Source organism: Mya arenaria, chromosome 17, assembly GCF_026914265.1.
Source record: "Mya arenaria isolate MELC-2E11 chromosome 17, ASM2691426v1".
Taxonomy (NCBI): Eukaryota; Metazoa; Mollusca; class Bivalvia; order Myida; family Myidae; genus Mya; species Mya arenaria.
In genome coordinates this window covers 48,282,516-48,297,328 of record NC_069138.1, presented here as the reverse complement: position 1 = coordinate 48,297,328, position 14,813 = coordinate 48,282,516, and the positions used below count along the sequence as shown (strand labels likewise).

At 40.7% G+C, this 14,813-nt stretch overlaps 1 protein-coding gene across 1 annotated transcript; it reads right to left on the bottom strand.

Moving 5' to 3' along the window:
* Positions 1 to 12,352: 12,352 nt before the first annotated feature.
* LOC128223565 (adhesive plaque matrix protein-like) lies at positions 12,353 to 13,647 on the bottom strand (the record flags this gene model as incomplete). Its single annotated transcript, XM_052932841.1, has 2 exons — positions 12,353 to 12,748; positions 13,087 to 13,647. Coding segments are annotated over 2 exons (957 nt in total), but the record flags the coding sequence as incomplete, so codon positions are not given.
* Between the last annotated feature and the right edge of the window lie 1,166 nt (positions 13,648 to 14,813).

The following is a 14,813-nucleotide window of genomic DNA, read 5'->3' as shown; positions in this document are numbered from 1 at the left end:
CTCAATACGTCTTACACCATAGGGAACCGTTCCTGGTTGTACTGGAGTATGTCTAGATACGCCCCTGGACTCAATACGTCTAACACTATAGGGAACCATTCCTGGTTGTACTGGAGTATGTCTAGATACGCCCCTGGACTATATACGTCTAACATCATAGGGAACCGTTCCTGGTTGTACTGGAGTATGCCTAGATACGCCCCTGGACTATATACGTCTAACACTATAGGGAACCGTTCCTGGTTGTACTGGAGTATGCCTAGATAAGACCCTGGACTATATACGTCTAACATCATAGGGAACCGTTCCTGGTTGTACTGGAGTATGCCTAGATACGCCCCTGGACTATATACGTCTAACACTATAGGGAACCGTTCCTGGTTGTACTGGAGTATGCCTAGATAAGACCCTGGACTTTATACGTCTAACATCATAGGGAACCGTTCCTGGTTGTACTGGAGTATGCCTAGATACGCCCCTGGACTATATACGTCTAACACTATAGGGAACCGTTCCTGGTTGTACTGGAGTATGCCTAGATAAGACCCTGGACTATATACGTCTAACATCATAGGGAACCGTTCCTGGTTGTACTGGAGTATGTCTAGATACGCCCCTGGACTCAATACGTCTAACACTATAGGGAACCATTCCTGGTTGTACTGGAGTATGTCTAGATACGCCCCTGGACTATATACGTCTAACATCATAGGGAACCGTTCCTGGTTGTACTGGAGTATGTCTAGATACGCCCCTGGACTATATACGTCTAACACTATAGGGAACCGTTCCTGGTTGTAATGGAGTATGTCTAGATACGCCCCTGGACTATATACGTCTAACATCATAGGGAACCGTTCCTGGTTGTACTGGAGTATGCCTAGATACGCCCCTGGACTATATACGTCTAACACTATAGGGAACCGTTCCTGGTTGTACTGGAGTATGCCTAGATAAGACCCTGGACTATATACGTCTAACATCATAGGGAACCGTTCCTGGTTGTACTGGAGTTTGCCTAGATAAGCCCCTGGACTCCATACGTCTTACACCATAGGGAACCGTTCCTGGTTGTACTGGAGTATGCCCAGATAAGCCCCTGGGCTATATACGTCTAACACCATAGGGAACCGTTCCTGGTTGTACTGGAGTATGCCCAGATAAGCCCCTGGACTATATACGTCTAACATCATAGGGAACCGTTCCTGGTTGTACTGGAGTATGCCCAGATAAGCCCCTGGACTATATACGTCTAACACCATAGGGAACCGTTCCTGGTTGTACTGGAGTATGCCTAGATAAGCCCCTGGACTATATACGTCAAACACCATAGGGAACCTTCCTGGTTGTACTGGAGTATGCCTAGATAAGCCCCTGGACTATATACGTCAAACACCATAGGGAACCTTCCTGGTTGTACTGGAGTATGCCTAGATACGCCCCTGGACTATATACGTCTAACACAATAGGGAACCGCTCCTGGTTGTACTGGAGTATGCCTAGATACACACCTGGACTCAATACGTCTAACAAAATAGGGAACCGTTCCTGGTTGTACTGGAGTATGCCTAGATACGCCCCTGGACTATATACGTCTAACACCATAGGGAACCGTTCCTGGTTGTACTGGAGTATGCCTAGATACGCCCCTGGACTATATACGTCTAACATCATAGGGAACCGTTCCTGGTTGTACTGGAGTATGCCTAGATACGCCCCTGGACTATATACGTCTAACATCATAGGGAACCGTTCCTGGTTGTACTGGAGTATGTCTAGATACGCCCCTGGACTATATACGTCTAACATCATAGGGAACCGTTCCTGGTTGTACTTGAGTATGTCTAGATACGCCCCTGGACTATATACGTCTAACATCATAGGGAACCGTTCCTGGTTGTACTGGAGTATGCCTAGATAAGCCCTTGAACTATATACGTCTAACACCATAGGGAACCGTTCCTGGTTGTACTAGAGTATGCCTAGATACGCCCCTGGACTCAATACGTCTAACACAATAGGGAACCGTTCCTGTTTGTACTGGAGTATGTCTAGATACGCCCCTGGAATATATACGTCTACGACCATAGGGAACCGTTCCTGGTTGTACTGGAGTACGCCTATATACGCTCCTAAACTCCATACGTCTAACACCATTGGGAACCGTTCCTGGTTGTACTGGAGTATGCCCAGATAAGCCCCTGGACTTTATACGTCTTACACCATAGGGAACCGTTCCTGGTTGTACTGGAGTATGTCTAGATACGCCCCTATGCCTAGATACGCCCCTGGACTCCATACGTCTAACACCATAGGGAACCGTTCCTGGTTGTACTGGAGTACGCCTAGATACGTTCCTGGACTCCATACGTCTAACACCATAAAGACGCCCAGATAAGCTCCTGGACTCAATACGTCTAACACCATAGGGAACCGTTCCTGGTTGTACTGGGGTACGCCTAGATACGCTCCTGGACTCCATACGTCTAACACCATAGAGAACCGTTCCTGGTTGCACTGGAATACGCCTAGATACGTTCCTGGACTCCATACGTCTAACACCATAGAGAACCGTTCCTGGTTGCACTGGAATACGCCTAGATACGCTCCTGGACTCAATACGTCTTACACTATAGGGAACCATTCCTGGTTGTACTGGAGTATGTCTAGATACGCTCCTGGACTCAATACGTCTTACACTATAGGGAACCATTCCTGGTTGTACTGGAGTATGTCTAGATACGCTCCTGGACTCCATACGTCTAACACCATAGGGATGCCCAGATACGCTCCTGGACTCCATACGTCTAACACCATAGGGACGCCCAGATACGCTCCTGGACTCAATACGTCTAACACCATAGAGAACCGTTCCTGGTTGCACTGGAATACGCCTAGATACGTTCCTGGACTCCATACGTCTAACACCATAGAGAACCGTTCCTGGTTGCACTGGAATACGCCTAGATACGCTCCTGGACTCAATACGTCTTACACTATAGGGAACCATTCCTGGTTGTACTGGAGTATGTCTAGATACGCTCCTGGACTCAATACGTCTTACACTATAGGGAACCATTCCTGGTTGTACTGGAGTATGTCTAGATACGCCCCTGGACTCCATACGTCTAACACCATAGGGAACCGTTCCTGGTTGTACTGGAGTACGCCTAGATACGTTCCTGGACTCCATACGTCTAACACCATAGAGACGCCCAGATAAGCTCCTGGACTCAATACGCCTAACACCATAGGGAACCGTTCCTGGTTGTACTGGGGTACGCCTAGATACGCTCCTGGACTCCATACGTCTAACACCATAGAGAACCGTTCCTTGTTGCACTGGAATACGCCTAGATACGCTCCTGGACTCCATACGTCTAACACCATAGGGACGCCCAGATACGCTCCTGGACTCAATACGTCTAACACCATAAAACTTACTTCCAAGCAACAATATTTTAACATGCAAGCCATAATATAAAGTTATAAATGAACTTTAAATCAAAGCCAAGTGAAAGCAACTGATTACGTAATGATTGCCATAAAAATAACAAGATCTGAAAACGTACGAACACATATAACATTATTTCACTTTTATGTAGACTAAGATCAAAGTACTGGAGATGTATTATTGAATAACTAAACGCAACAGTTAGATAGATAGATAGATTTATAGTTTTATCTAGTCCATCAAATTAATTCGACGAATGTGATTGGATCAATTAAAGATGAAATTCCAACGAGCACTTCATAAGTCGTTTAAACATAAGTTAAATCTTTATTTCTTGTAACCATGGTATTAGAAAATAACCATTATAGTAACCTGTGAAAAAAATAAATATTCATTGAGGGCTTGATATAAATCTCATATCTTAGTTTTCACTTTGAAATGCATGGAACTCGATAGAGGTTTATCATTTCAGGAAATAAGAATTGATGAATTGAACTTAAAATGACGCATTAAAGAGAGATAAAATCCAAACTCAAAATTATCACCACCAAAGGGGACATAAGCACGAAAGTAAGAAGTAAAGCAATATGAACATCAAAGTATAAACCATGCTGATTATCCGCACGCAATTTATTTGTCAATTTGTTTTGTCATTGTTGTTCTTAAAGAAATGGACTACTCGTAAAGGGAGTCTGCTGCGGTTTAAGATATGTTTTTGTGTCTGCTTTCGAAAATGGCGGTGAAATTGTAGAAATCACCGTGTTTGGGGCCATATTTTCACATGAAAAATTGGTGATCACTAACCAAACTCACATACATCCAGGCTGGGAATAGAACCTGGATGGACTTGGTAAAAAGCGGACAAACGGCCGAAAGTAATTTTAGTTACATATTTCCAGTAAATATGACGCCCTTTCTTCTCTACTGTTTTGAGGCTTCTCTCGTTTTTGTTTTATTTCAAATTTGTAGGTAGCAGAACAAAAGAGTTTTTGCTGTAAGACATACTATATTTAAATCCTTGTCGATGCATTCGTCTTCCAAACTGACAACTTATACATTTTTAGAAAAAAAAATAGTTCAAACTTATATGGGCCCTTGAAAAGCGATTAACGAACAAACCTTTACTTAAAGAGAAAAAAGTCGTAAAAAATGACATACTTGTACGACTTTTATGTCATTTTTTAAATGAAAAAAGTGTTTGTTCAATGATTTAAGGTAAGACAAATTTAAAGAATCCATTTGCAGGACCCAAAGACACAGATTATTCGGTGGTATACTAAGAAAGCAGTATTGAGTGTTTACCACTCGTGAGAAAGGACCACGGACAGTTCATGTTTAAAGAAATTTAAGGAAATCTGTGTCACAGCCACATCCCAGATGAGTTTTAAGAGGTGCTATAGTTTCACATCCAGAAGGCATATATATATAAAGAGAGAGAGTACTGAAATTAAAAACCAACATTTTACCAACATTGGATGAGAAAAGATAGCAAACTAGTATGTATCTAGCGAAAACCGCACTTATAGTCACTAGTTCTTGCTTTCAACACTTGCAAACATCGAATTACTTTTGTTCCGCTACCCACGAACTTGAAATTTAAATAAAACGACGAGAAAAAGTAGAGCTAAAAGGGAGGCATCATTTATGGGGAATATAATAAGCTTGCTAGTCCTTACTAGATACAAATATGGCCGCAATCACGGCTATTTCTACATTTTCTCCGCTATGGATAGCGTCCATATTAGACTCAAAAACCTCACTTAAACCACTAACTTTACGCCCCCCCCCCCCCCTCCCTCCGCCTTGTTAAGAGATATAAAAGCCGCACTCGCCGAGATTGTTTTTACATACACCCTGAGCAGATAGAGTATACTTCATCCATAAACATGAGTTCAGCCTTGAACGCTACGGAAGTGGTCGACGAAGAGTATTGGACCATACCACGGCTTGCATTCGTCTTTGCTATGGCGTTTATACCAATGGTAATTTCCGGAGTCGTTGGTAATGCGTTGATTATCAAGATCATGCCAAACCGCGGACCAGGCATCTCCTCAACCGGCGTTCTCTTCTCCATTCTAGCGGCGATTGACACTTACGTGATCTGTCTTGGACCTTTTCGTTTGATTCTCAACGAAATTTTCGCCTATTCAGACCTTGACACTGTCGTTAAAAGAATGTTCTTTGAATGGGGCATCCTGTGTGGTCTGACGTTATCTACGTGGTCGTTGGTCATCATCACCGCCGAGAGACTTTTCTGTGTTCTATTTCCGCTGCAGGTCAAGGAGGTTTTTACGGTTAAACGTGTTATTCTCATGGAGATTTTCGCTTTGTTAAGCCTTGCCGTATTCCACGCCGTTCGAGTATTTGGTATTACACATCAAATTTTTCACGAAGACCTCCAAATATTTGTAATTAAATCACGAATAAAAGATGGGTTGAAGATTTCCAATTGGTCGGATTTCATCCTTATGTACGCAGCCCCGTTCCTTTTCATATGCATTGGAAGCATCATTATTTCCACGAAGATACGAAGCCTCAAAAGAGAGTCCGCACAACATAGCGCTCGCATTGTGTCTATAACCAGAAACCTGATTGGGGCGAACATCACATTTATCGTCACAAACACACCTTTTAGAATTATGAATTTCTTTTTTGGTGCCGGCTACACCAAAAACCTCACAGGTGTTCAAGTAATGACCATTATATATGTGTGTATGTATTTCCAATTCCTGGGCCAAGCCATGAATTTCTACGTTTACGTGCTCAGCGGACAGACATTTCGACAGGACACTAAAAATCTATTATGCAGGAATATTTTCAAGAGCACTCTTGGGAGGACAGCAGCAAGAACACCCAAGACAACGGACACGAAGTAAGGCCGAACCAAATTGATTCTATGTTAAGCGTTAAGCTGCAATTCCAAACAAATCAATTTACCCTGGAAAACTACAACAAGGTTATCCGGGATGGAGTCTCTGCCCGGGTATATGTGAGTTTGATTAGTGGTCAACACGCTGAACAAGTGGGTTTTATCCGGGCACTACGGTTTCCCATACAAAACAAGACCACAATCTCGCGCAACATCGAGCGTGACTTAGTATAAGTTAATACAAATTTCTTCACAATCGTTAAAGAATTAATAAAGTTAAAACTCAGTTGCAATTTAAAAACCTACCTTCTCGGCTAGTAAAGCTCATGAAAGAACCGTGGAAGAACATCATATTTTAGTTTCATAGAAAACAAAAAAATAAGCTGATTTTGAGGTCTGACTAGAAATTTAGCATTTTACAATAATCACTAATAAAACTAACTGTATTATTATAAGCTTCTTTCCGTATCCTGTCCACAGATATGTTGTTATGCCTGGTGGCCACATATTATTCTTATAAATATTATTTGCAAAGCTCTGACCAATCGGCCCTATGAATAACGCAATTTCAGTAATTAATTTTGCATATTAGTAATATGAAAGCAAATACCTTTCAAATATTTTTAAAGTTACATGGTTCAGAATTTTAGCATAAAGATTAATGGAGCTATCAGCTGAGCTTTTTATTGGTAGGATTCCTTATATCTGATTTGTTTAGCTCAGTTCTGAGTTTTGTAAAGAAATGTTTAATTTTACGATTCAAACGACGAAAACATACCCGCCGAATAGCGCTTAACATGGAATCAATTTGGCCTGGTCTAGTTATAAATGTTCCGCTAGGTGCATATTGTCCTTCCTTCATCTACTGGTATAGTTTCTGTGGTACAATTTTCCGCTAGACTTTGGGAATTCGTCAGATAACTATAGATTTATATAGCTGTTGGAAAATGTATATTCACTTTCACTCGGAATCTGACCGCAAATACAATGGCTCTAGATATCCCTACCCATGGTCGATACATGTAACTGCATGGACTGCCATTACTTAGAAATACTTATATCGTGTCAATGAAAGGAATCTATTGTATTTATTGTATTTATTATATAGTTCCTGACATGGAAAAAAAAATCAAGAAATAATGAGATAATATGAAAGTGAAATTGTTTTCCTTAAGCGTGAAAGTGGAATTGTTTTCCTTAAACGTTTGTGTTTATAAGTTTTTGTTTTATTTTTCAGCAGTTTATATTTATTACCGTGCGTTATATTTGTTAAATGTACATTGCAGCTCATATTTGTATTGTTATTGTCCTATTTCCATTTATTTGTGTTTTCAATGTGCATGCAAATATTCCCATTTTGAACAAAAAACATAACAAAGCAATACCATTTATAAAAAAACGGAATTTACTACGAGTATTCATGAAAAAAGTTTTTCATATCTCTGGTGAAAATACCTGCATTCGCCAATATAGACAGAAAGGGAAAAGAAACAAACAAAAAAACATGAATATTAAGTCAAAAAACAACGTCATTATAGTTACAATCTTTTCCGCCATCTTGAAGAGAAATCTTTTTTATTGGTATTTCAAACACACCTGTATTTACAAAATCTTTCAAAATTCAAATAAAACGTAGAAATAAAGCGATAAAGTTAACGTTATAACTTGTGATCCTCCTATGAAATGAAAATCACGATGTGATGTTTCTGTATTACAGTGGGAGAATTATTTTACCTTAAAGTATATATAGGAAATCATTTGTTGCAGAATACTCGTAATACATATTTGAAAAATTATCAGCCAGGCATGAATTCTTGACTTAAAGAGCACTTAATAGATGTGATTCCACTCATAATTGTCTCAATTTAAATATTTTTCTACTATTTTTATGTTGCTATCCCAGTCTGTACATTCAAATATAATATTTAACCAGGTGTTAAACGGAAATCGGGTTATTAGACTGGGGATGTCGTTTTCGTGCAGGTGTCAAACATTGGTTTCCGCCCAATAACTTTAGCTAGCATTGACAGTGTGGGGAACAAGTTTGTCACGTGACACACAAATGGTAACGTACACACAGAAATATAGGGCCAAAGAGCAAAAAATCAGATGTGTTTTTGCAAATTTCTACGTAATTAACTCGCTCTTAAATTCGAGACCTAGCATACAGACTGCGTATTGTCTTTCAGAAAGTTTTACTTTTTAAGAACATTCAAACAATAGTTTCCAAAAACGGTAGGCCCACGTACACACGATTGAAAAAATGTTCTGAAAACGTCTTCATTTATTTTTCTACATTATGAATTTTGTTCCATTGTGATTTTTTAAATAATATTATATGTGTTAAGCATGCTGTTTTAATTACTCAGACTAATTGTTTAAATACTCGTACAATTCCTGTTGTAAACTTCACTTAAGATTGTTAAACTGTCGCTGAACTTTTTAAGGCATTAACCACACCATTTATTGATGAAGATGTCAAGGTGACGCATGCGTAGTCTATGTTCGTTGTTATTTAGACGTTGTGTTTCTCTTGTTACATTCTTGTTATTACATAACCTTGTGCCATTAATCAAGGACTTCGTTAAACGTTTCCTAATAGATGTACAGGGGCGGATCCAGGATTTGACATTAGAGTCAATTCTAGGGCATAACTTGACTCTTGCGCCCCTCCTTAAGAAACGCAATTAATTTAGCTTGAAGTGTTGGCAGTGGAGTTTGTGGATATACTCCTTGAAGAAAATTTTAACAATTTCTAGTTCGATCGGGTGCATTTAGGGCGTATTTTATTACTGTTTCTCCTATATTGACATAAAAATTAAACTTTGAAAAGTTAAGGGTGGCGCGCGCTGATTGCACCCCAACACCTGGATCCGCAAGTAGATGTGTTACAAAGCTCTGTGGTCATGTAATCGACGAGCGTACGACAAAATATAGCAATATCAACAATTTCAGTTTAAAGCGACAAGCTCATGTTTTTTTGGACCGAATATTAGTTTTCCCGGTAATGCATATGATAACACTTATTTTATCATCATTTTACTCTATGATATCAAAATTGCAGATATTTGTTTTAGTTATAGCATAAAAGGTTGTTGTTTTTTTAAGTCGGGTTCGAATCTACGCCGATAAAGTCAAGAAAAAATAGAAAACAACCCGCTAGCTCATACAGCCATCGAGACATGAACGCAAGTGGTAGATATATTGACCTGTTAAGGATACATTGATAACAGCACGTGATAATGTCAATCAACCAATCACGCAACACCACAGCCGTAATTAATTTTCAATCGTGTTATAAACGCTAATGAAAATTGTGGTCTTCAAAGACGATATTTAAGAAAATATCAACATTAATTTGCTGAAAGGTTCCAGCTTATGGTATTTTTATTAACACTCCTTATGATTTGCCATACCTTATTTCGTAACTAAAAATGTGCATTTAACATACCATGAGCGAGTCACTTTAATACTCATTGAGTGATACAATCTAAATCTGTAAGCTATACTTGCCAACACATACTCACTTTGCCTTAACCGACCAATACAGCTTTTATTTTCGAAAAGGCGATCAAACGATACTTGCTCAAGGTAATGTTATTGATTCGTATCATAGTAATATTTCACTATCACATGTCATGTCACGTTTGTATGAGTGTATATTTGTATGACGATGACCTTGTAGTGTTTTAGTCTAATAAATCTTCTTACCAAACATGTTTAGAAAGCGACAAACCAAGCGCTCCGTTGTATGCCGAAAAAACAATGTAAATACAACATGCACTGCAACATCGGAACATAAGCTGCACATGAGCAGTGAGCCACAGCTTCAACGGGTTTTGCGAATTACACGAAACTTATGGCAATAGTGCATCAAACAAATTGTAACCACGCCCCAAGGTCTGGGGAATAGCGGAGACTTTGTCTTTCGGTCCAGCCAATCCCAGATAAAATCTCCGCCCTGCGAGAACAAACTCCTGATAAAATCCCCGCCAAATGCCCCTGCACTCTGGGGACGTCCTAGGTAAGGCCCATTCCCCGCTTTTTTCGGCGCAAAAACAAAGCCCAGCGGGGCCTCCTGGAGGTAAATACACGGCGCAATCCCCCCCCCCCGCTTTCCGAGGTATACTCCGGCCCTGGGCGCGTGGTTACAATTGACTGGTGCATTTTATACTAGTACCGGCATTCATTTATTATTCGTGTTGTGTGGTAGAATAATCCGGGGTAACATTGGTGAAGTTTAAAACCAAATGCCCGGGTTCTACTATCTATGATGAGCATGATCAATACTATCATATACGTTTTAATTAACTCAATTAAATAGATGAAGTGATCTGTAAAATCATGATAATATTTAGTCATGGAACATTATGTTTCGACACTAGGGTAGTTTAAACCAAAAACATGTCCGGCACGCCCCTACCCCCCCCCCCCCCCAATTTGGTGAACAGGCAGTGCTTCACTACGGGGGTCGGGGGAATGGGGCTGTTTAAGAATACTGTTATATTGTGATTTACTGGTTATCAGAATTGAAACTAAGAAATTAATAAACTGATCTCTCTGTTTCAAGTTATTATTCCGAGTTTATTCTGCCGCATCTCATTTTAATAAGCCTTTCTTATTGTATTTAATGTTTAGCTAATTCTTTCTCCATAACTCCAGTTAAATAAATTGTAATTTTGTTCGCCAGCATTGAACCGCTAGGTGGTTAATTATCAAATTCGACCGCCGGTTGCATTTTGTAGGTAAAAACGTTAATTTAGTTTTAAAACTAGCAATTTATATCAACATAATTTAAATACTGTATGCATGTCTTATCTATGGTCTTGTGTCAAATTCATGTTTTTGTTAAATTTGTTATTCAAGGATATTCCTCTAATCTTAAAGGCTAAGTGCATTATTCGTTTTACTCTTCTTGCTGAATAATGGTTTAATGGCCCACTTATCTTCAAAATGTGGCTGTTATACTTCAAATTTGTTAATGCCACATTGTATTTCTATAGCAGATATGAGTATATATATACCTTCAAGCATATTTTGATTTTCAAAATGAAATATTTCATAAGTTATGTTGCATTCAAGTTGTTGTGCCAGCCGCATTACTCAGCCAGCGATGCTGGTGAAAATACTCATTTCAACACTAGCATCCACAAAACAAAGCAGTTGTGTCTCGCAGTGCTGTCGGTCGTCAGTCAGTCAATCATCAGTTGCCGTTTCAATGACAGTACCAGCTAGCTATTCGAGTACAAAGAACTCTACATCCAACTATGCAGGCAATTCTATATGACTATCTGACATTAGTAACTACATAATTGCCATAAAACACTACCATAACGTATATAAGTAATTTATGTGTAGATCCATAAATGACGGCTGGTTCCATGGCTGGGTCTTGGTAATAGAAACCAATGAAATAATGTTGAAACACATATGAAACCTGACAAATATGGAATTGTAGTTACGGTAAGGTTTGACAATACGATAAGTGTATCTAGTTGACAAGAAAGATGATTAATCTTTGCTAATGATCAAAACAACTGGATTAGCGCCAGTTTAGCCCCTTGATATATTTTTGGGGGAAACTGCGTTCGTTAATGATACTGCGCATGTTAGATAAAGGTAGATTGACCTTACACCGTATGTAGAGATAACCGTGACACAGGCATGCTTTAAACGAATTGAATTGCTAAATTGGCTTTATTCGTATGGCCAAACACATTTAAAAGTTATTTATTGACTTGAACTAAATAAATGGAGATAAGTGAATAAAATATATTAGCCTTAATCTTGGTAACATGCTCTGTATCATGTATTATATGTTTGAAATCATTTTCATCACATCATTCGGATACAAACTAAGGACATGTCATGAACTTACAACAAACATGTCTCCGTTCTTTATGTCTTGTCCTAATAAATGTAAACAGTCAATATCAATTCAATATCAGCTCAAAGGTAGGTAGGTAGGTAGGTAGGTAGGTAGGTAGGTGGATTTTGCATGGATATGTAGGTTGGGTAGGGTAGGGAGGTTAGGTCGGTCGGTCGGTCGGTCTGTCGGAGTAGGTGGGTAGGTAGGTTTTGCATGGGTAGGTTGTTAGGGTAGGGTAGGGAAGGGTAGGTCGGTCGGTCGGTTGGTAAGGTAGGTCGGTCGGTCGGATGATAGGTGGGTGGTTAGTGGGTAGGTAGGTCAGTAGGTCTATCGGACGGACCGTCGAACGTCGGTGGGTAGGTGGGTATATGGGTAGGTGGGTGGATATGTGGGTAGATGGGTATGTCGGTAGGTATGTGGATATATAGGTAGGACGGTGGGTAGGATAATAAATGGGTAGGACGGTTAGTAGGTGGGTGTATGGGTAGGACGATGGGTAGGATAATATATGGGTAGGTCGGTGGGTAGTGGATATATGGGTAGGTCGGTGGGTAGGCTGATATATGGGTAGGTCGGTGGGTAGGTGGATATATGGGTAGGACGATGGGTAGGATAATATATGGGTAGGACGGTGGGTAGGCTGATATATGGGTAGGTCGGTGGGTAGGTGGATATATGGGTAGGTCGGTGGGTATATGGGTAGGTCGGTGGATAGGTGGGTATATGGGAAGGTCGGTGGGTATGTGGGTATATGGGTAGGACGGTGGGTATATGAGTAGGTCAGTGGGTAGGGGGATATATGGGTAGGTCGGTGGGTTGGTGGGTATATGGGTAGGTCGTTGGGTAGGTGGGTATGTGGGTAGGTCGGTAGGAAGGTGGGTATATGGGTAAGACGGTGGGTAGGTGGATATATGGGTAGGACGATGGGTAGGTGGGTATATGGGTAGGACGGTGGGTAGGTGGGTATATGGGTAGGACGGTGGGTATATGGGTAGGACGGTGGGTAGGTGGGTATATGGGTAGGTTGGTAGGTAGGTCGGTATATGGGTAGGTCGGTGGGTATATGAGTAGGTCAGTGGGTAGGGGGATATATGGGTAGGTCGGTGGGTAGGGGGATATATGGGTAGGTCGGTGGGTTGGTGGGTATATGGGTAGGTCGTTGGGTAGGTGGGTATGTGGGTAGGTCGGTGAGTAGGTGGGTATATGGGTAGGACGGTGGGTAGGTGGGTATATGGGTAGGTCGGTGGGCATGTGGGTATATGGGTAGGACGGTGGGTTGGTGGGTATATGGGTAGGTCGGTGGGTTGGTGGGTATATGGGTAGGTCGTTGGGTAGGTGGGTATATGGGTAGGTCGGTGGGCATGTGGGTATATGGGTAGGACGGTGGGTTGGTGGGTATATGGGTAGGTCGGTGGGTTGGTGGGTATATGGGTAGGTCGTTGGGTAGGTGGGTATATGGGTAGGTCGGTGGGTATGTGGGTATATGGGTAGGACGGTGGGTATATGAGGAGGTCAGTGGGTAGGGGGATATATGGGTAGGTCGGTGGGTTGGTGGGTATATGGGTAGGTCGTTGGGTAGGTGGGTATATGGGTAGGACGGTGGGTAGGATAATATATGGGTAGGTCGGTGTTGTTGGTGGGTAGGTCGGTGGGTAGTAGGGTATATGGGAAGGTTGATGGATATATGGGTAGGTCGGTGGGTAGGTGGGTATATGGGTAGGACGGTAGATAGGTGGATATATGAGTAGGTCGTTGGGTAGGTGGATATATTGGTTGAACGTCGGGTAGGTGGAATATGGGTAAGTCGGTGGGTAGGTGGGTATATGGGTAGGTAGGTAGGTCATATGTGTGGGAAGGCAGGTAGACAGTTTTGGAGTGGGTCGGCTGGTAGGTAGGTAGGTAGGTAGTCTCTCTCTCTCTCTCTCTCTCTCTCTCTCTCTCTCTCTCTCTCTCTCTCTCTCTCTCTCTCTCACTTTAAAAGTGGCATGCGGATATATTTCAATACATGTCTGCTACTTTTTTAAACTCTATCCACAGGAACTTTTTCATAAATTCCCATTTGCACTCGGCCTAAACAAAAATATAACACAACAGCTTGAAAGTGAAATATTGCTTGTCGAACTGAATATTTGTAGCATACAATTTTTCAGGAGTTTGTTTATTGTACTTGAAAAGCTAACCTTAAGTATGGGTAAATACGAACATACTTCATTTAATTAAAATTGTAAATATATTCGCGATATCATTCTGACAGGCTTATAAAGATCCCGTATGTACAACTGCTTTATTGGATATCAACACTTTCATACATTTCAAAAGGACAAACGAATATTCTCACGAGATATAGTTAGTCTTTATGAATCAACAAAAACACACCAATCACGAACATATTCATGGGATATGCATTGCACAAAATTAAAGAAAAACACGCAAATGTCTCCTTAAATATAACCTTTCAAGTACAGCTAAATTGTCATTCAAGTTGCCAAGATGCCAAGCTCAAAAGATTCATCCTCAATTTTGTCATGACGATTTTGTTTAAGGAATAGATCACTTGTCTAAATTTCACGTATTATCACCACAATAAATTATTTGATCATGCATAAACGCTGTATATCTAG